At 41.3% G+C, this 21,404-nt stretch overlaps 1 protein-coding gene across 8 annotated transcripts in view; it reads right to left on the bottom strand.

Annotated features, from left to right (window-relative positions):
- The window catches only part of DYNC1I2 (dynein cytoplasmic 1 intermediate chain 2), a 51,992-nt gene extending 33,843 nt beyond the window's left edge, over window positions 1-18,149 (bottom strand). For 4 of the 8 annotated variants that reach the window (XM_058664626.1, XM_058664627.1, XM_058664629.1 and 1 more), the window contains exons 1-4: window positions 17,746-17,901; window positions 14,052-14,168; window positions 12,419-12,536; window positions 2,766-2,856 (exon numbers count right to left, since the gene is read on the bottom strand). In XM_058664626.1, coding sequence (XP_058520609.1) covers window positions 2,766-2,856; window positions 12,419-12,536; window positions 14,052-14,159 — 317 coding nt within the window. In that variant the 5' untranslated portion in view covers window positions 14,160-14,168; window positions 17,746-17,901. Of the gene's footprint in view, window positions 1-2,765; window positions 2,857-12,412; window positions 12,537-14,051; window positions 14,169-17,745; window positions 17,902-17,980 lie in introns of those variants that run through there. The other 4 variants (XM_058664623.1, XM_058664625.1, XM_058664628.1 and 1 more) reach the window with 2 other exon arrangements.
- Between the last annotated feature and the right edge of the window lie 3,255 nt (window positions 18,150-21,404).

Below are 21,404 nucleotides of genomic sequence, written 5' to 3'. Positions count from 1 at the left end.
AGAAAATGAAATAAGAAGAATGGATTATCCTGCTGAATAACTATCACCTAAGTTTTAGGGATAACAGAACTAATTGAGATAGTGAAGCAGAAACTTTATGAAACGTAATTTCCTAGACTGAAAAGTTAGAGAAGCATCACTTCCCATGGCTTTTGGTATTTATTTACCAATACCCATCAGCCTCAATGGAAATTCTTCACATTTAGAGCGATAGACATCTTGTATAATGTCTCATCTATCTTACTTTTGATCCTTGAGTATGCTAATCTAAGGTCATCTTGGCTAAATGGTGGACGTAAGCAGACAGGATCACAGGTCTTACACTGTTCATGCATTTTCTGTGATTTTTCCAACTATTTGTTATTAACAGCATGCCTATTCAATATTAGCTCACTCTGCTTCATTCTCATACTTGAGCATTCTTTTCTAAATGCTACACATTTGGAAATGCACTAGTTTACTACCAATATCACCATCAATAATATTAATTACTTCTCCACGATGGAATCCAGAGATGATGTAGAATTTGTTTTTCTGTCAGTGTCTGTGTGTATAAAATACGTATACTTGGCCCTCTTGAAATTCAGTGTTTCAAAGTGACTCTGTACTCTCAAAGGAGACAATGCAAGTATTCAGATTAAAAATCTGAAGGGTCATCTGGTTGAAGGATTACTTTCCCTACACTGTTAAAAGAAACTAACTTTGATTTAATTTTTCTAATAAGAACAAATATTCCTTGAAATACTATATTACCCATTTTCCTATTTTACAATCAATAATTTAAAAAACTGTACTCGACACAGGTAAAGTTAGCACACTAGCCTTAGAGCTTTTCAATAAAGCGGGCAGCATCTTTAAGTTAATGCACTAGAGTGCAAGCAATGGGCCACGAACATGTTCTTTCCTGAAGTTAGCCCAGAGTGCTTAACCCAAAGTTGGCAATTTGTTGAATATTTGTTCCAAAATGAATAAATATTTTTGCTAGTATTTATTCCCTGCACTAATCTAAAAGTTCTCTAACAATCTCGATTCTCTATGAAATGTAAAAGAGCACATCATAACATATACTAATTTCAAAAACCAGATAGATGTTACATACTACTTTTGAAAGCAAACTTGCTGACAATACGTTAAAAAGAACAACAATGTGCTCATAAAGTATCTACAAAAATAATGAATACCAAAGAAAAATTTAATATAGTATAATTTTAACTTTGAAAATACTTTTATTTTACAAATGCTTGCTAAAAAAGGTTAAACAACTCTTGACAAGAAAATGCCAATTGTTTATAAGCTATTTAAAGGAATATAGCTCTATAAAAATACAAAAGTATGAAACAAATAAATCTAGCCATAAGAATGAATTTATAGTAGTCTTTACTGTGTAATGCATACTATTTAACAGGTATTTTATACTATTTCTGAAAAGGAAGTTTTAATTTCTCTCAAATGAAACAGTTATGTCATTTAGCTCCAAAGCCATTGTGTTCAGATTTGCAATTTTGCTACTGGAGGCAGAACATCTTTGGAAAGCCCACTTTAAATTCTAATTGGCCATCTTTCCGTACCTTTTCATTGTTAACAATAACATGATTCTTTAGACACTGACTGAATATTGAGCTTACGGATCATCCAGTCCCCTTGTTCCTTTTCTCCTGCACTCCCTACTTGTTTCTAACTTAGCTCAAGAGGACCAAGTACAAAAAAAACGAAACTGCTAACTTGTAACCTCATGAAAGTCACAGAGCGGATCAAGAATAAAGGAGATAAATGAAAAATGTAAAACTGCAGTCTGAAAAGGTTTAGCAGTAATTATACCTGTTTAAAAAAAAGATACATTAATCTAGCTAGCTCTGAAATAAAAGTTTCAGAAAGTAAATCAAGAGGGTGATACTGTCAAATTATCAGTTAACTTGGCAAACAGAGGCAAAATAAACTACAGTTACCTCAAGTTGACAATTATTTCTAAGATGGAGATTTATCTATATTCTTCTTAACTTTTAATTACATATTGTTTCTGGTTAAAAGTTAAGAGATTTTCCTAGACAGGAGATTTAATTTTCTAGTCCAAACTAGCTATGTTCAATTTTATTTCAGTTGTTAAGTCAAAAAGTAAAACGCTCCTAAAGAGAGGTACTGAGGGAGAGAAGGCGGGAGGGATAAGAATAGTAATAAAGCTTCATCCAATATGATCTTTGAACAAAAGCTGAATCTTACTGAATTTTTGAAAATTTTTAAAGCACAATGAAAACTCAGAAAAATTTGGCAATAAACACTCTCAATATTTTCTTTGCAGTTCTTTCTTATTTTTTATGCTTTATGAATGAAAATTTCAACTAGCAGAATTAACGATGTAAGAGAACAGAATTGGGCTATTTACCTGAATTGCTTAGATTTTTTTTTTATTATTTAATGGGGTATGGGAGAGTAATAACAGCAGAGTGCTTTTATATAATTTACACCTAAGATAGTCAAACATAATAATCAGTGCAAAGATGTTGAAACAAAAAATTAAGGCAATGACATTTTAAAAATATATAATTGGTGTAAAATCAGTCAACAACGCAGTATTAAGTTAACTGTGAGAGTTAAAATATTGTAAGTCACCTATCCCCTCCATTTAAAATAAAGAATTTCTGAGGGCATTTAGATTATTACGATGTAGGACCATGCCAACACAAGGATTTAGACTTCCTCCAAAGCACTAGCAGCAGACTTGTACTTGCTGCATTCTACAATGAAACCCACAACAGAACGTGCGGTACCTGGATCCCACAGCGCCATCTCCAGAGTCCTGGCTTCCAGCTTCGCTCGGCGTGCTCACAGATTTGGAGGACGGAGACATGGGAGGAGGGACTAAATAGTGAAATAGACAGGTATCCGCTGTTACTACACGGAGAGGCTGTGCAGCTTAGGACGTTTTCAAAAATAATTTAACATGAAATAATCAACAAAAAAGAAGAAAATAATGACAAACCAAAAAATGAAAACACATGGATGAAAATGAACAGCAGAAAGAAAGGGGGAAAAGACAAAGTTAACAACGCATGCTAAAGTTTCATGCAATTTTTCTGGCAAAATGCATTTGGGTTTATGTTAAAAAAAAAAAAAGAGGGTATGATTATGAAAGGATGCATCTTTACTTCATCCATCACCAAACATGGCCACTAATTTTCAAAGGAGAGCATTCCTTCTCCCTTTTCTAACTTTTTACTTTTATGATCAGACTACAAGCATTATTTACAATTACTGACAAAATTAACCCCAAAACATGCTTCATTAAAGCATTTAATTTCTGGTTTCTTGGGCCCGGCGGCCGTGGCCTAGCGGCTAAAGTCCTCGCCTTGAAAGCCCCGGGATCCCATATGGGCGCCGGTTCTAATCCCGGCAGCTCCACTTCCCATCCAGCTCCCTGCTTGTGGCCTGGGAAAGCAGGAGAGGACAGCCCAATGCATTGGGACCCTGCACCCGCGTGGGAGACCTGGAAGAGGTTCCAGGTTCCCGGCATCGGATCGGCGCGCACCGGCCCGTTGCGGCTCACTTGGGGAGTGAATCATCGGACGGAAGATCTTCCTCTCTGTCTCTCCTCCTCTGTGTATATCTGGCTGTAATAAAACGAATAAATCTTTAAAAAAAAAAAATAAATAAAATAAAAAATAAAAAAAAAATTTCTGGTTTCTTAAGATTTAATATTAATTTTAAATCTTAATTTTTGTCTAAAAATTTTTCCTTCAAAAACTAATGTCTCAAATGGTCTTACTGTCCTCCATCCCCCAAAGGAAAGAAAGAGCAATTTAGACAATGACTACAGCTAAAGGAATGGCTCCTTTAAAATGCCCATTAGTTTCCATCAATTTGGGTGAAAAATGCAAACAGGCCATAAAACAGCATGCCTTCTAGACATGATGCACAACATAAAGTGATGCATGCAAATTAAACAAGGCAAGACTTATGGTAACGTCCTTACCCCAGTATTCAGAAAAAACTGAAGTGTACAGACAAAGATACAGACACCCAAAATATTCTTAATCCCTTCTTATAGGAAAATGCACATTTTTCATAGTATATAAAATAAACAGCAAATGCTTTCCCATAACTTGTCAACTTCTAGTATTACAGAACAGCTAAACGTGCACCTGTCATGCTATGACATTTATAAAACTTTTTGATTTCCATCACAGGGCACATGGGAGGATCATTACTGCCATCTTCTGGTTAAACTTTACCATCTATGCCCCCAGTTCCAAGTACGTTTTTTAAAACAATTTCTCAATGTGCAATATAAAGTAACTAATGCATCTTATGTTTTTAATACGAACACTAAATCTATCGAAATCAATGAGACCAAAGAGCTTCACATAGTTTATGCAGGGATGGCACTGAATGCCTAATTCAAAATGCCATTAAATTACAATTGTAATTTAAAGTATGTCATTATAAAAATTAAGAAAAAAAAAAGGAAGCAAGGAAGGAAGAGGGCGAGTGGGAATGCAGATGAAACAGGTGGGAGCATGGGAGGTATCCCTATGCTCCTAAATCTGTGAGAGCTACATTGTAAAATACTTGTTCACCTTACCTAAATAAATTTTTAAAATGACACATGTCTGCACTAAAAGAACGTTAATGTCCCTAACATTTTCTTAAATTTCCCCAACCCTTTGTCCACATCTCTGGAAGGCCTCCCTTAGACCAACATCCAGCTACAGTAATAAAAAAAGCAATATCTAACAGCTGTTTGTTGTGCTCTAAATATAAATAAATGTATATTGATTTACAGTGAAACTCATTTTCATACTAAGAAAATTCAAAGGAATTTGATTCTTTATATTATATACTTGATTTCATACTCGAAAATATAATTTTCTAGTTTATATATTACAGATGAGGAAACAGTAAAATTCCTAACAATCTAATCATTTTTGATGAACTACACAATTCTCCAGTTTAATGTTTTCATCCTTTCTGATGACTTTAAGTACCAAAATTTCTACTAAACAAGCTCCAAAGTGTCTTGCTTGGTAAAGACCACATTAAAAAAATTAATTAAACAGGTTAAACAGTAATTATGCATATACAAAAATAAAATACACTAACCTAGCTCTGAAATTAAGACTTAAGAAATAAATCAAGAGTGATTTTATCTAATTATCAATTGCTCAGCCAGATACAAAGTAAATCACTAAGATTCCAAAATAATAATTAAATATATAACTTCACCCTAGAGCTGTTCTTTTCTGTCACTATATTGTTTCAAGTCAGCTAATAAAGGAAACTAAGAACTCTTGGTTATTATCTGGTCTATCAACTCTATTTTACAATAATATCATATATACTACACAAGGGACAAACTCAGTAACAGAAAATCACTTCTACTGCAAAAAGATGAATACTAATTTCTAGAAAAGAGAACAGTATTATTTGGTGGCTACCACATTTTAACCCAATTTCGTCCAGAAAAATCAAAGAACATAGTAATTACAAAGCAATGCCACTCTATATATTTTAGACTTCAACAAACCTTAACAACAAATGAAAGCCTAATTTAAGGAGATTAAAAAACTGAAGTCATAGGCTTCCAAATCTAAGACTTGCTCTGAAATTCATTTGCAGAACAATCTGCGAATTTCATCAGCTTTGAAAACAACATAAGCCATTAATGGCTTTTATCAAGTATTTTAGATATGATTTGCTCAGTAAGAACAGTGATAGAAATTAACTTTACTTCACAATTCTGAATATAAAATAGTCTAAAACGGGCTTTAAATAGTATACAATAAAGGAATTAATACAAACATAGGTGAGTATGTTAATAAATTTAAACCCTGTAACTTGAGAGTCAAAGCCACTTAACCCATCGAGAACCAAGGGAGCAACATGAAGCAACCCAGCAGGGGTGAGGGGACCCTACACCACAACAGACACACATCAGGTAAGGGCTGGGGAACATCCAGGCGCAGGCTTGCAAAATCATTTGGCCCTGCCAAGGCGACTGCAAACAGAACTTGAAATTCACTAAGTCTGTAACAGGTTAGCGATGATTAAGTATCGTCCACGAATGATGTTATAAATATCCACGTGGCCCTTGGCAGAAGAAAGGTTCCCTCACCCCTGAGGTGTCAGTGATGTTCAAAGACTGTGACTTCAATTCTCTAGAGGAAGTCAATGGTAAAGCCCTCTGCTGCCAGCTAAGATCTTGCCCTCTAAGGACATAAAATTACATTGTTGCCTTTTGGCTTGTGAGAAAGCCAGAATATTGTAAAATAATGGCCTTAAGACTGAGATCTAGACTCTGAATTAGCATCACATCTGGGTCAGCCACTCAGAACAGCAAGGACATCTCCAGGACGCAGTGCTGCACAAAGCCCAGCTACTTCAGGGAGAGGGAGTCTGGCAGGAAGAGAAATTTGCCCAGAGGAAGGACTCACTGAGGGGAGGAAGCCAAGGAAAGTGATTGTAGAGAATGGAACTATTGGCAGTTGTCAATAAAAAGGAATGAGCTTCAGGAACAACTCAAAAAAGTTCTGAGGACTTTGCTAGTGCAACAAAGACAGAGGCCTACACAGCCTGCAATACATTAAGGTAACGCCCCCTTGTGGATGTAAGCATTACTAGTCTGGAATTAATGTTTAAAGAACTGCTTCTCACACCTTGTGACCTCTTTAAAGATTCATTTAAACCTTACCTCCCTGAAACAACAATCTCTCCCCTTCCTATGCTTTTAAATACCCTACACTTATCTCCCCTATATGTATGCTTCCTTCATTCTCTTCCTCAACGTAATTCAATGCAGAATTCTATCAAGCTTTTTTTTTTTCAAGACTTACTTATTTTTATAGGAGGCAGATTTAGAGATGAGGACAGACACAGAGAGAAGGTCTTCCATCCACTAGCACAGGCTCCAAAAGGCCACAACAGCCAGAGATGAGCCAATCCAAAACCAGGGGCTTCTTCCGGGTCTCCCAAGTGGGTGCAGGGTCCCAAGGCTTTGGGGCTGTCATCTACTGCTTTTCCAGGCAACAAGCAGGGAACCGGATGGGAAGTGGCACAGGCAAGACAAGAACTGGCACCCATATGGCATTCTGGTGTTTGCTAGAGGGAGAAGTAGCCAACTGAGCCACTCTGCTGGGCCCAGAATTCTACGGAATTTTTTTCCCTACCAAGTTTAAAATATTAAAAATAATAATAAAATAAAAGGTAACACACATATCTTTTTTTAAAAGTAGCTTCTGATTCTCTTCCTACTTTAAAAAAATTTATTTATTTTTATTGCAAAGTCAGACATACAGAGAGGAGGAGACAGAAAGGAATATCTACCGTCCGATGATTCACTCCCCAAGTGACGGCAACGGCCAATGCTATGCCGATCCGAAGCCAGGAGCCTCCTCTGAGTCTCCCACACAGCTGTAGGGTCCCAAGGCTTTGGGTTGTCCTCGACTGCTTTCCCATGCCACAAGCAGGGAGCTGCATGGCAAGTGGGGCAGCTGGGATTAGCACTGGCGGCCATATGGGATCCCGGTGCATGCAAGGAGAGGACTTTAGCCACTAAGATACTGCGCCCGGGCCCCAACACCACCTATCTTTTACAAATTATTCTACAAACTAGCAAAAGAGAAAGCTCCTCAATTTTAAAACCATTACCATGATGTCCACTGAACATGAATAGTTCAAGAAAATTACAAAAAAAATTCAAGTATGAGTATACACACAGAACGCTTAAATATTAGCTAATCTGTTTTTAAAATACTTGCAGAAAACTATCTGCCAAGTCCTGGCAGTTACTACTAGGATTATACCTCCTGATTTTCTAGTAAGAAATTTGATTAGGGTAATTAAATAGTCCTTCAGGTATTAAAGGAATGCTCCCTGTTACAGAAGAACCTCAGCTAATAAATGTAAAAGGAATAATGAAATTACAAAAGTGATTTTTGTAACTCCTAACTAAATGAGTTAGATAAGGTTCAGGTTCATCAATGGCTATTAACTCTACCAGGAGCATAGCTGGTGGAGAAATGAATGGTCCTATGTTGCCAAAGTATCACTTATCAGTTACCAGGGGTAACTATAATGGAGGGACTTGGATTTCACAGTCACAGTGCAGTAATAAGTCTCAGCCTCATTAATAGCTCAATCTCCAGATATATGCATTACTGATTTAATTCATCATGAAGGAGACAGCATTACCTATGTGCTATTCTTGCCAAAAATGCTCAGCTTGAAGTGAATTGTTTTCTTTAAATATTTACATTAAAAATGAAATGACAGAAAGAGGAGATGGATACACACACAGAGCAAGAGAGAAAAAGAGGTATCTCCTGCTGGTTTACTCCCCAAATGCCCCAAGAAAGGGCAGGACAAAACCAGGAGCCAGAAACTCCACCTGAATCTCCAGAGGGGTGGCAGGGCCCCAAGCACTTGGGCCCTCACTCACTGGCTTCCCTGGTATGTTAGCAGGTAGAAGGATGAGAAACGATGGAACGGAGGCAACTGGGAAACCGGTGCCAGCTTAATTTGCGGCACTGCGATGCCAGTTTTTAAAGTTTTTAATCCAATTTCCATTTTAGAAGAAATACCAGGGACAGAGGAATAAAGTTAAAGGTGAGAAAACCATCAGACAAACCCAGAAAGCAGAAGCTGCTATAGAATAAATGGCCTAGGGCTCAGTGCAATGACTCAGTGGCTAAATCCTCGCCTTGCATGGGCCAGGATCCCAGGTGCCAGTTCGTGTCTTGGCTGCTCCACTTCCCATCCAGCTCCCTGCTTGTGGCCTGGGAAGGCTTTGGATGATGGCCTGAAGTCTTGGGACCCTGAACCTGCGTGGGAGACCCAAAGGAAGGGCCTGGCTCTTGGGTTTGGACTGGCTCAGCTCCAGCCATTGTGGCCACTTAAGTAGTGAGTCAGTGGATGAAAGTCCTTCTCTCTGTCTCTCCTTCTGTGTATCTGCCTTTCCAAAATAATAATAATAATAATAATAATAATAATAATAATAATAATAATAGAATTGTCCTGCTCTTTTCAACAAGTGGGTATACTGGGATTGAAAGCAGTGTGCATGTGAATTACGTTCTAGGTTTAGAAAAATTAAAACTAAATGTATAGTCCAGCAAGATTATGGCGGAATAAGCATTGTTTGAGGCTAACAAAAATGTTTGTGAAGGTAGGTTGATTTTAAAAGATTAAAGTAGAAGGAATGATTTTCTACACCAAAAATTGGGATGTAATACAAAGCCCAAGTAATGCAACCTGGGATAACTGCCAAGAATCAGAAGAATAGATCCACAGTTAACATAGCCTCAAATCCCCATGAATATAGGGAACTTATTACAGACGAAGTTAGCAACAGACATGAGGGAAAAGACAAACTAAAAGTGAGAAAATTAGTATGTAAAAAAATTAGTGAATTATAGGGAGAAAAGTTGCATCCTACAGTACACTATTTATTTAAAACAAAAGTAACAAGTAGCAAAATGCAGAGTAAAATGATAAAAATAATTTTTAAAAATGAAGACTTAGCTCATCAACATAGGATAGGATTTGTTTTTGAAAAAGACCTAGATGCACCAGAAAGGGTTACAAATAGTACATCTGACCATATCAAAATTAAGAATTTTATTTAATGAAAGATATTTAATAGGTAATATACCAGTCAAGAAGAGTATTTTTAAAAGACTAAAACAGAAATCATGCCTGAAATATACAAAATATTAAGATTTATCTCATGGTTTATTTTTTTTATTGGAAAGGCAGATTTACAGAGAGGAGAGACAGAGAGAAAGATCTTCCATCCACTGGTTCATTCCCCAATTGACTGCAATGGCCAGAGCTGATCAGATCTGAAGCCAGAAGCCACAGCCTCTTCCAGGTCTCCCATACAGGTGCAGGGTCCCAAGGCTTTGGGCCGTCCTCAACTGCTTTCCCAGGCCACAAGCAGGGAGCTGGATGGGAAGTGGAGCAACCAGGACACAGCAGTGCCAGTTTTTTAAGTTTTTTATACAAAATATAACATGAAGATCTACAAATCAGTAAAATAAAGAATCTCAACAGGATATGGAGAAGATGTGATAGCAATTCCCACAAAGAAAAGCCTGGATGGTTAATAGATATATGAAAATATCTTAGCTGTAATCATAGAAAAGTATGTGAGATATTTTGAAAAAAAAAGTATATATCATGTAAAATACTGTATTTACGCTAATGTATACTAAGATATTCTTGGATTCAACTTTATACCTAGCCAATGGGAAAAACCAGAAAGTTCAATAATCACCAGTGATTAAGCAGACAGGGCACACTCCTTAGTTGCCCTGGGGACTCTTTCACATTCCTCATGGGAAAAAAACAGACAATAAGGCAAAGAGAGCAATCCAAGCACACTACACAGGTGCAATGGATATGTAAAACATGGCATCTGATAGCATGTTACCCGTCAGTCAAGAATAGACAACATAGGGCCCGGCCGCGTGGCCTAGCGGCTAAAGTCCTCGCCTTGAAAGCCCCGGGATCCCATATGGGCGCCGGTTCTAATCCCGGCAGCTCCACTTCCCATCCAGCTCCCTGCTTGTGGCCTGGGAAAGCAGTCGAGGACGGCCCAATGCATTGGGACCCTGCACCCGCGTGGGAGACCCGGAAGAGGTTCCAGGTTCCCGGCATCGGATCGGCGCGCATCGGCCCGTTGCGGCTCACTTGGGGAATGAATCATCGGACGGAAGATCTTCCTCTCTGTCTCTCCTCTGTATATATCTGGCTGTAATAAAATGAATAAATCTTTAAAAAAAAAAAAAAAAAAAAAAGAATAGACGACATACACGCAGCCACACTGAATAAACAGTGTAAGACACCACACGATGCCACTTATGTATATAAACTAGATACACATGTAAAGGTATAAAACCTAGAGAAATACAAACCCGTGGAGTTTAGACTAAAAAGATGTGTACCTTCACAATTTCAAGAATGAGTATTAGAGTGGATAGGAGTCTGGAATTTCAGATGACAAGAAGAAACACATACCCCTATCCCACAAACTCAGGAACAGTATTTCAAGAATCGATGATTGAGGGGCTGAGGTGTGTGCAGCAAGTCGGGCTGCTGCATGCAGCCGGCATCCCACGTGAGGAGCCGTGCCCTTCTGATCCAACTCGCCACTAATGATCCTGGGAAAGCACCATTAGATGACTCAAGTTCTTGGGCCGCTTCCCATGACAGATCTGGATGGATTCTAGGCTCCTGGCTAGCCCAGTCACTCTAGCCATAGGGGAATGAATCAACAAATCAAAGATTTCTATTTTTCTTTCTCTCTTTCTCTGTAACGTTGCCTTTTATAAATAAGCAAATAGATAGATAAATATAAATGACTGAGGTTGGTCATTAAGAAATAAAAGTAAAGGGTTTCAGTTAAAGACCCAGAAAGGACCACCAAAAAATCCCATAAAAGCCAATGACAGATATAATATGAGCACTCAAAAATCAATACAACTAACAATCAACTTGGTTTAGTTAAAGTAACAAGAAAAAAAGGATTCTATTAAAATTGCAATACACAATATAAGCTTTTTGAAGACATAAAACTTAATACGTCAGTCTTCAAATTCTACCAACAAGGAAAAGCCAAAGGAGCTGAAAGTAGCAGCAATGAAGCAGGCGGTGAGAGTGACCAGCATTTTAATCTCATGCCATCTACACATATCTGTGGTAAAGGCAGACAGTACAATAGTTACTGTATCTAGCATTTGTCCCAGGACTATATGAAATAACTCCACAAATTAACACTGAAATTTTACATCCCTAAAGGACAAAAGCCATGCCAAACCCAGAGTGCAACAGCAACCACAGAGAAGTATTTTAAGCAAGCATTTAAATAATTTCTTATATGCAACTAAACTGTCCTCAATACCTCTGTTACCTCAGATTTTTTAGTACAGCTACCACAATGAAATCAGATCACTGTCAAAATAAGGTATCAATATTCTTTCCCTTACTGGCATTAAGCGGAAAGCTAATAAACTTCTCCTACTCCCATACCTTTCAAATACTAACAATGTAACCCATTCATTACATGTGTCCCTAACCTACAGAATGCAATACAAAGATTAGGAATCACAGTTATCTTTGTGCTTAATATAGTATGGATCATAAAGCCCACTCACAGGCTTAATAAAATTGACTATTGATTTAAGAGAATTCAGTTGGTTTGGAATATGTTAGCATTAATCTTACAGGCCTCTTTAACAAATAAAATAATCATGCACCAACACATCTGAAAAAAAGGCAATCCCAAGTAACTTACAAGATTCATGATTTTTGAGGGATACAAATAAGAAAAAAATGCAAAATATCAGATCAACTTGCTCATCTCAGCTATGTCTGAGTGGCGCCGGCAGCGGCCCGTCTCTCCTATAAACACACACATTCTCACCCTTACCGATGGGGGCTTCTGGAGTCAGCCCCATGCTCTGAAGCAGGGCTTCAGCCTCCCTCCTTTTTTTTTCAAGATCCGATTCTTCTTGCACAGGAGCAGCAGCTTCCTTCTTCTGATCAGTCTACAATTTTTAAATTAGAAAGTTACCTTTAGAAGCAGGCATCTGGCCTAGCAGGTAAGAGACTGGTTAACACACCCACATGGCGTATCAGAGAAGCTGAGTGATTCTCAGCTGCAACCTGCAATTCCAGCTCCCTGCCAATGCTAACACTGGAAAGCTGCAAATGATACCTTTAACTTCTTAAATCAAATCTTTCTCATGTCACCCACATGAGAAACCCAGGCTGCGTTCCTGGCTCCTGGCCGGGACATGTGAAGAGTGAACCAGGGCATGGGATCACACGTAAACTCACTTGTAGCTGACTGCTCATGCGCTCGCTCTCTCAAAAAGAAGTCTGTATGTGATATGAAACACTAACAAAAAAAATCCGATAATATGCTAATACTATATTTTGCTGTAGACTAGCAAAATTTTCAGAAAAACAAGTTCAGATTATATGTCTTAGAAGCTAACACAATATTGATTTTACATAATTTTTTAAAGTTATTACTATATATCTATTTAATCTGAAAGAAAGACAGCTAGACACAGAAAGGGATCTTCCATCTACTGGTTCACTCCCTAAATGGCTGTAACAGCCAGCGATGGGCCAGCCCAAAGCTAGGAGTCAAGAACTCTATCACATGGGAGGCAGAGTCCCTGTATCTGGGCCATCTTCTGCTTGTCAGGCACATCAGCAGGAAGCTGGATTGGAAGTCCAGCAACCAGACTCACACTGGTAGCCTTATATGTCGCAAGCAGTAGCTAAATCTATTGTGCCACAACACTAGCTCAATAATACAGATTAAAAGGAATGGAGGCAGTCCTCAAAAAGTTCATGAATAATGTCTATTAGGACAGTTACACACACTGACTTCAAGAACTTTTATTACACCAAAATAAACTTACCTTTTCATTTTTCCATAAATTTTTAGTACCCTCATAAAACAAATATATTCACAGATTAAATACGTAAACTGAACTTCTTAAATCTTAGAAACGCAATCTATATGCAATATTCTTATTCAGTTAAAAATAAAAATCAGGGCCTGCAGAATAGCTCAACTGGTTAATCTTCTGCCTGCCAGTGGCTGGGATCCCATACATGCCTTGGTTCACTTCCCAGCTGCTCTACTTCCCATTCAGCTCCCAGCTTATGGCCTGGAAAGGCAGCAGAGGATGGCCCAAAGCCTTGGGATCCTGCATCCGCATGGGAGACCTGGAAGAGGCTCCGGGCTCCTGGCTTCAGAACAGCTTAGCTCCAGCCACTGCAGCCATTCAGGTAGTGAATCAGCAGGTGGAAGACCTTTTCTGTCTCTCCTCTCAGTAAATCTGCCCTTCCAATAAAAATACATCTTTAAATAAAAATCACATCTTAACTTACCAGTTGTCATCTTCACATATCTGTCCTTTTTATTTAACTGATTATATTACAAGTGCTAGATTTGTATCTATCTTGCAACTATTACATAAACATTTGTATCAGAAATAAGACCCTATTTTATAGTCATTTATTGTTTTAAAAATTAAACATACTTCTTTCTTTTTCCTTTCTTCTTCTTTTCTCTTTTTCTCCTCTCTGATTTGCGCCAACCGCTGCTTCTTTCGTTCCAGTTCAGCCTTTAATTCACTTTTGTCCGACATGTTTGTGACCTAAACAAACATAAAATAATTTACAAAAATAAATACACTGGCAAAGGCAGCCCACTCCAAAACACGGATGCTTAACAAAGATCACTATTGCCTACAGAGGCCCTGCAGTTCAATATTATCTAAACACAACATATAATCTCCACTTTATAAATGGAAACACAAGGGTCATGTTGTAGCCCAACAGGTTAAACTGTCCCCTGCAGTGCTGGCAGATTGTATGGACACTGTTTCAAGTCACGGCTGCTACACTGGGAAAGTGACTAGAGAAGCAAAAATGGTCTGAGCGCTAAGGCTCCTAGCTTGGACCTGGCCCGGCCCTGGTTATTGTAGCCTTCCAGACGTGAACTAACAGGTGGAAGATCTCTAGTTGCACCTTTTAAAGAGTCTTTGTTTAAAAAAATGGACTTATCCTGTGTGTGTGTGTGTGTGTACATATATATATATATATATACAAACATGTATGGAAAAGACAAATATAGCACATGAATCAGAATGCAGCATACTAGCTGGCACATGGTAAGTGCTTTATTACTTACATACATAAAATTTTTAAAACATTTATTTGAAAGAATTATAGGTTCACTTCAGCAATACCAGTACTAAAATTCCCCAGCCTCTGGAGCCAGGTCTGGGCCTGGGTAGCCCAAACACACGAACCTGGAACTCCATCTAAATTTCCCATGTGGATGCAGGGGCTCAAGAAGTCAGGCTATCTTTGGTTGTTTTCACAGGTATGTTAACAAGGAGCTAGATCAGAAGTGGCACAGCTGGTACTTGAACCAGTGCCCACATGGGATGCCTACCTTATAGGCAGCAGCTTAACGTGCTACACAACACTGCCCCTCCTCTGTTCGCTGTCCTGCAGTGATGAACTTGGTGCACGAAGCCAATAATAACGTGCAGGGACTATCGTGATGGTCAGATAGCCGAAGTTCATTGCCAGCATCAGACTTTTAAAAGAAAGCTGTCATTTTGGTACCAGGGAAGGAAAGTTCGAGCCATTTACATTTCAACAGCAAGAGTCAGCTCCCTAATACACAATCTGCCTAGCAGATTCCTTTATCCAAACTGTGGACCAGGGCATTTCCTGTCTACTCACTTCCACATTAACTGCTCCTGGGGCCTTCCAGAGGAATCACAGGTAGCTCTTGGCTCTGTATGGCGAAAGATTCACAATGTTCTTCCAACACTCCTCTCCTGAAGTAATTTTATTTTCACTTTGTTTGAAGCATGTGGGAAATGGAGGGGGTAGTGTGTGTACAATCTTCCATTCACTGACTTACTGCCGAAGTGCACCCCAGTAGCCAGGGCTGGGGCAGGCTGAAGTGAGAACTGGGAAAATCTATCTAGTTCTGAAATGTGCGTGCTCAATTCATGACCCGCTGCCTCCCAGAATGTGCATTAGCAGGAAGCTGGTGCTAGGGAAAATCCAGACATTCTTACATATGATGCAGGGAGCCCAAGAGGGGTCTTAACCACTGTGCCAAGGACCCACTCCCACATGTGCAAGTGTTCACGACAATACATTATTAGAGCAACAAAGACCAAAGTCACAACTGGCTCTTAGACGCTGGTGCAGTGGCTCAACTGGCTAGTTTTCTGCCTTTAAGGGACAGCACCCTTTTTGGGTGTTGGTTTGTGTCCCAGCTGCACACTCCTGATTCAGCTCCCTGCTATGGCCTGGGAGCGCAGAGGAGGACGGCCCAAAGCCTAGAGACCCTGCACCCGTTTGGGAGATCTGGAAAAAGTTACTGGCTCCGGACGGACTCAGCTCTGGCTGTTACAGCCACTTGGTAAGTGAACCAGTGGATGGAAGATCAATCTCTCTGTCTCTCTCTCTGTAAATCTGCCTTTCCAAAAAAAAAAAAAAAAAAAAAAAACATAGTAATAATAAACAAACTGGCTCTTAAAACAGAGAATATGCATTATCATTCAGAACAATCCAGTAACGTGACACAGATCTAAGGTATTACCGGAGCTTTGCACTCTTAGAAATGTGAGAAAAACCATACAAGCAAAAAATGCCTCCAAATTCTTGAGGCACCACGGTAACAGTACTATTAAAGACAGCAAAGTACAAAAGGCACCATCAGTAACACCAGATCAGCTGACTTTATTTTCCACCATCACGCCTAACCTTATACCTCAAGCCACATTTAACACCATTACTTGTGAACACCTGACATATTCTACAGATGATAATCTACCTAAAATCAGGGGTTGTGTTTTAGTCATTTTTGCCTTTGCAGTTACAGCGCAGTGACCTTAACATAAAATTGACACTGGCTAAATGAATAATGAATATGGCAGATAGTTACACATAGGGCTTTCAAAAACAATTACACCAACATTACTTTCTCTTCAGATTTAGGAATAAGGGCCCGGCGGCGTGGCCTAGTGGCTAAAGTCCTCGCCCTGAACGCCCCGGGATCCCATAAGGCCGCCGGTTCTGGTCCGGACAGCTCCACTTCCCATCCAGCTCCCTGCTTGTGGCCTGGGAAAGCAGTTGAGGATGGCCCAAAGCCTTGGGTTCCTGCACCTGCATGGGAGACCTGGAGGAGGTTCCTGGCTCCTGGCTCCTGGCTTCAGATTGGCACAGCACCAGCCGTTGCACTCACTGGGGAGTGAATCATCGGAAGGAGGATCTTCCTCTCTGTCTCTCCTACTCTATGTATATTCGCCTTTCCATTAAAAATAAAATAAATCTTTAAAAAAATACTATTTAAAAAATGATTTAGGAATAAGTTATGAACTGAAGTTTTTGCTTTTTTAACTGAAAAAGCATCCTAGGAACAAAGCAAAAGATAGGACCCAGAAACATTACCATCTTCACACTTCTGAGTAATCACATTAAGGATCAACGCCTGTGTGTGCAACTCAAGTATCTTGAGATCAAGATCAACGTCTGTAAAAACTGCAATGTTTAAGAAAAATATCACACACACACACCAAAAAATAGAGAGCCTCAATTATCACATCTAAATAAAGGTCAGTTAATCAAGGTGCAGGGACGAGGGGAACTACCTTCCAATAAATGCTTAAAGGAAATCTGTCTTGTAATGGACGCCAGAAGCACTGACAGGTGCACGCCGGTAAGCGGCGAGTTTCAAACCCGGTGGCAGCGGCTTGGGCCGAGCCTTCCACGCGTCGTCTGCCTGGAGTCCTCCGGTCCGACACCGCCCTTCCGACCCAGCTGCACCCTGTTCGAGAACTTGCACGCACAGCCCGGCCGGCCAGGTTAAGCACCGTGTCACCTGCCGAAAGGCAGATTCTAGCAAGCCTATGTGTGTCTGCTCAGAGCCCGACAACCGCGGGTGACCTCGCGGCGTCCAGGGCCTCCGTGACGGGTGGGCTCCGGGGGAAGCAGGGCTGGAGAAGCTCCAGCCTCCGCCCTGGGGGCCGCGGCCCCGGCAAGGCGGCGGTTCCGACCTCGGGTTGTAAGATGGAGCCGGACGGTCCCGGGCAGCCGGTGGCCGAGCCGGGCGGCGCTGTCAGCGGGACCCTCCAGGCAGCCCGAGCGCCGACGAGGGGCACACCACGGGCGGGCAGGCCTTGCTCTCCGCACAGCCGGACCCACCTGCGAGGCGGCGGGATGGGCGCCAGGCTTCCCACCGGCAACTTCCCGGGAGCGTCGCTCACCCACACAGCGGCGGCCACCGGCGGCTGCGGCGGCTTCTCGGAGCACACAAAGAGGAGCTGGGCGGCGGCCGCGACGGCGAGAGCGCAGGGACAAACGTCTTCGCCCCAGCGCGCTCGCGCTCAGACACACAGGGCGGGGCCCGGCCACGGAAGGGAGCCGCTCCTCGACTTACCGGCCGCAAAGCACGAGCCGACGCACGAGACAGCCCAGAGGCCCGGAGCGTTTCCGCTTTGCCAGTCACCGGGACACGAGGCCTCCCGGCCGAGTCGGTCACCACCGTCCCAATGGACGCCGCCGGGGAGAACTACAAGACCCAGCTCAGAAGGAAACCGCCGTGCGGGGAGCAATGCCTTCTGGGAGTTGTGGCCGCTAACACTCGCAAGGTCCGATGGGATATGTAGTCTGCATCAGCGTTTTGGGTTTCCACTTGAAGGCCTTTGGAGACACCAAGCAGTTCTGGCGCTTCTTCTTCTTCTTCTTCTTCTTTTCTTTCTTTCTTTCTTTCTTTCTTTTTTTTAAATTGTATTCCCGTCCCCGGTCCAAGGCGCCCAACCATTGCTGTGCAATGTCGTGTCTTAGAGGTTTGATCCAAAGCGGCAGAATTTTAAGCAGGACCATTTTCCAGTAGATTAGCATGTATGAAGCACACACTTTCAGAAAAGTCTTACTGAAGCTTCCTAAGACGTTTTTTGGGAAAAAAAATTCTAACTAAAAACATGTTCATCGCAGCGCCCATCCAACATGCGTGAGAACCAGGAAGGGAAGGGGCAGAGCCGGCAGGGGAGTAAGGGGTGGTTCCCTTGCTGAACAGCTACTCCCACTGGAGAGCGCGAGCTGGGATGGGGACAGACCAGCCTAAGCAGGGCTACAACACCTGTGCGCCTCATGTGGAAGAGATCAGGGAAAAGCCAGGCTGGGCTGATTATTCCTACTGGTGCAAACTACAATTAGAGTGGGTGAGGGTTGTTTGGGCTTAGCCGCAGCATCAGCTGGCAGAAGCTGGCACTGGGGGCTAATTCTGTCAAGTCAAACCACAGAACCACCTGGAGAGTGCATGATCTGGGAGTGGGAGTGGCCTGGGAGGGAAATAGTGGACTCCTCCCTCTTGGATTACCACTCCCATGGGAGGGCATGAAAACCAGGACAGGGGCTGGGGTGGCTAGACAGAGAGGCACTCAACAACATCTGTGAAGGCTGGATAGTTGAGCTGGTTAGATGGAACTAAGCTTCAATACCCATTGACAAGTACAAGAGCCAACTGGGATGTGGGACAGACTGAACTAATCCGCTACACAGACTGGCGAAACAGGGTAGGGGGCCTGGTGGAGGTTATTGTGGGTCGCTCTGACTGGGCTGAAGCTCCCACTGGTTTGTGTGAGGGCAGAGTATGTGCTGGGCAGAACCAGGCTGGACTGCAACACCCATTGGTTCCACTGGAAGTCAGGGCTGAAAACAAAACCAACCCAGCAATTGCAACCACCAGCTGATCGGGGCGATGGGCTGTGCTGGGCCCTGTACTTGCTAGAACATACAAGAATCTGGTCTGGGAACACCTCAGACAAAGTTTCTTTGGGGATCTCCCCAATCGAAATGCTGGACTCAGAATCCTAACCAAGAAAAGACAGAAGACAGAACAGGTCAATCAACCACCTCAGCTATATGTTGGCAGTGAAGTGCTGGGCAAATGGAGACTCTATGATGGACTATGTCAATCAGTGGATTCTTTAATGACCTCATTGTGCTTGGAGTGGCGAGATTTGCAGCGATCCATAACTGGTGAACTATCAAAACCACTTCAGCAAGTATCTCAGAGCATGCTCCAGATCCGGGACCTGGGGTCCCCCTTTACCTCAGATACATGAAGGAAACAATATGAAAATAATAGTTTTACCCACTTTCCTATAGCCCTTGAACCTTTTTACCGTAATTAACTATGTAAAGATTGTCCCAAATAAAATTTAAAAATAAATAAATAAATTTGTTTAAAAAATATAATAACAAAAGTATTGGATGTAAAAAAACGTGTTCATCGTAACAGTCTTCTATTTTGTTGCATGGTGGGAGCATTTTGCTTTTCTCTCAACGGATTTTTGGTAAGAAAGCAGTTTTTCTTTTCTGTTTATTTTTATTGGAAAATCAGATATACAGAGAGGAGGAGAGACAGAGAGGAAGATCTTCTACCAGATGATTCATTCCCCAAGTGAGCGTAATGGCTGGAGATGAGCCGATCCAAAGCCAGGAACCCGGAGCTTCTTCTGGGTCTTAAACAGGTGCAGGGTTCCAAGGTTTTAGGCCTCCTTGACTGCTTTCCCAGGTGGCAAGCAGGGAGCTGGATGGGAAAGGAGTAGCCGGGATTAGAACTGGTGCCCATAGGAGATCCTGACATGTGCAAGGCGAGGACTTTAGCCACTAGGCTACTGCACCCGGCGCTAAGAAAAGTATTTTACACTGTCGGAATTAAATCAAGGGAGAATATTTTACACTACAGTTCGTATCTTTAATATACAAAGCGAGAGTTGTCAAAACATGAAGTTTCCAGAATTTTTTTAAAATTATAATTTAGAGGCTGCTGAGCTTTCTATGAAAGTATTTTCATGTATCTTGGCTGAATTCTGTTTCTTGCCTAGACCCTTACTGATATAATTTGCTTAGGGGGTTGAGAGATGGAGATAAGAAACAGTGACCAGAGATAGAAGCAGGCATGTTGCAGGAAGGCTCTGGAATGGAGCCAGGAATGGTAAGTACACGAGCCAACACATCCATGGAAGGAAGTAAATTACATGGAGAGATGGGAAGGTGGTGCAAGATTTTTATGGTAGTAAAGAAGCCTGAGTGCCCTGCTGACTTTCCCAATGATTATGAAAACTGCTGCATAAGACGCTTTCCTTGCTATCGCTTCTCGGCGTTTTGGCTAAGATCAAGTGTGGACACTTTCCTTCTTGCTTCAAGGAGCTGGCAAGAAAGTGAGAACTGTTTAGGACAAAAGAAGATGGGCCCTGAGGGAGCACTTCCTGCCATGTCGGAAGGTCAGACCACAAAAGAAAGATCTCCAGCCTATCCAGAACTTGATTTTGTAGCGCGGTGTGGAGCTGAGGTTGGAGAGTTCTTTAGGACTGAAGTTAGAAGTCAGCTCCCGCCGTACCGTTGTCTGAATATTGCAGGGAAGATCTCCACGTGTGCGTAATTTTTTAATTCAAGTCTGGCCTTTGTCAATGTAGGAGGATGAAATGTATTTTACCTAATTTGGTCTCACCTTGACTTCTAACTTCTTAGTATATTTATACAGTTTCTGACCTTCCATTTGTACTCATGCCCAGGATATCCAGAAATATTAGGAGTAAGAATAGAAGAGAAAATTAGTATATTAGAAGACCAAATTAAGGACATTATCCAGAATGTAGTATATCTAGAAAAAAAAAGATAATATATAAGAAATATTCAGAGAACTGCAGGATGGAAAGAGAAGGTATGATGATAGCAAAAAAAAAAAAAAATCTCGGTGACTGGAGCCCATGGGCATTGGGAGGGCGACATCATCCTCGGATCGGTGAAATCAGCATTTCAGAACTATCCAAACCATTTGGCCAGAATCCCTG

Source organism: Ochotona princeps, chromosome 5, assembly GCF_030435755.1.
Source record: "Ochotona princeps isolate mOchPri1 chromosome 5, mOchPri1.hap1, whole genome shotgun sequence".
NCBI lineage: Eukaryota > Metazoa > Chordata > Mammalia > Lagomorpha > Ochotonidae > Ochotona > Ochotona princeps.
The sequence above is the reverse complement of the archived record's forward strand: the minus strand, read 5'-3'. Positions and strand labels throughout refer to the sequence as shown.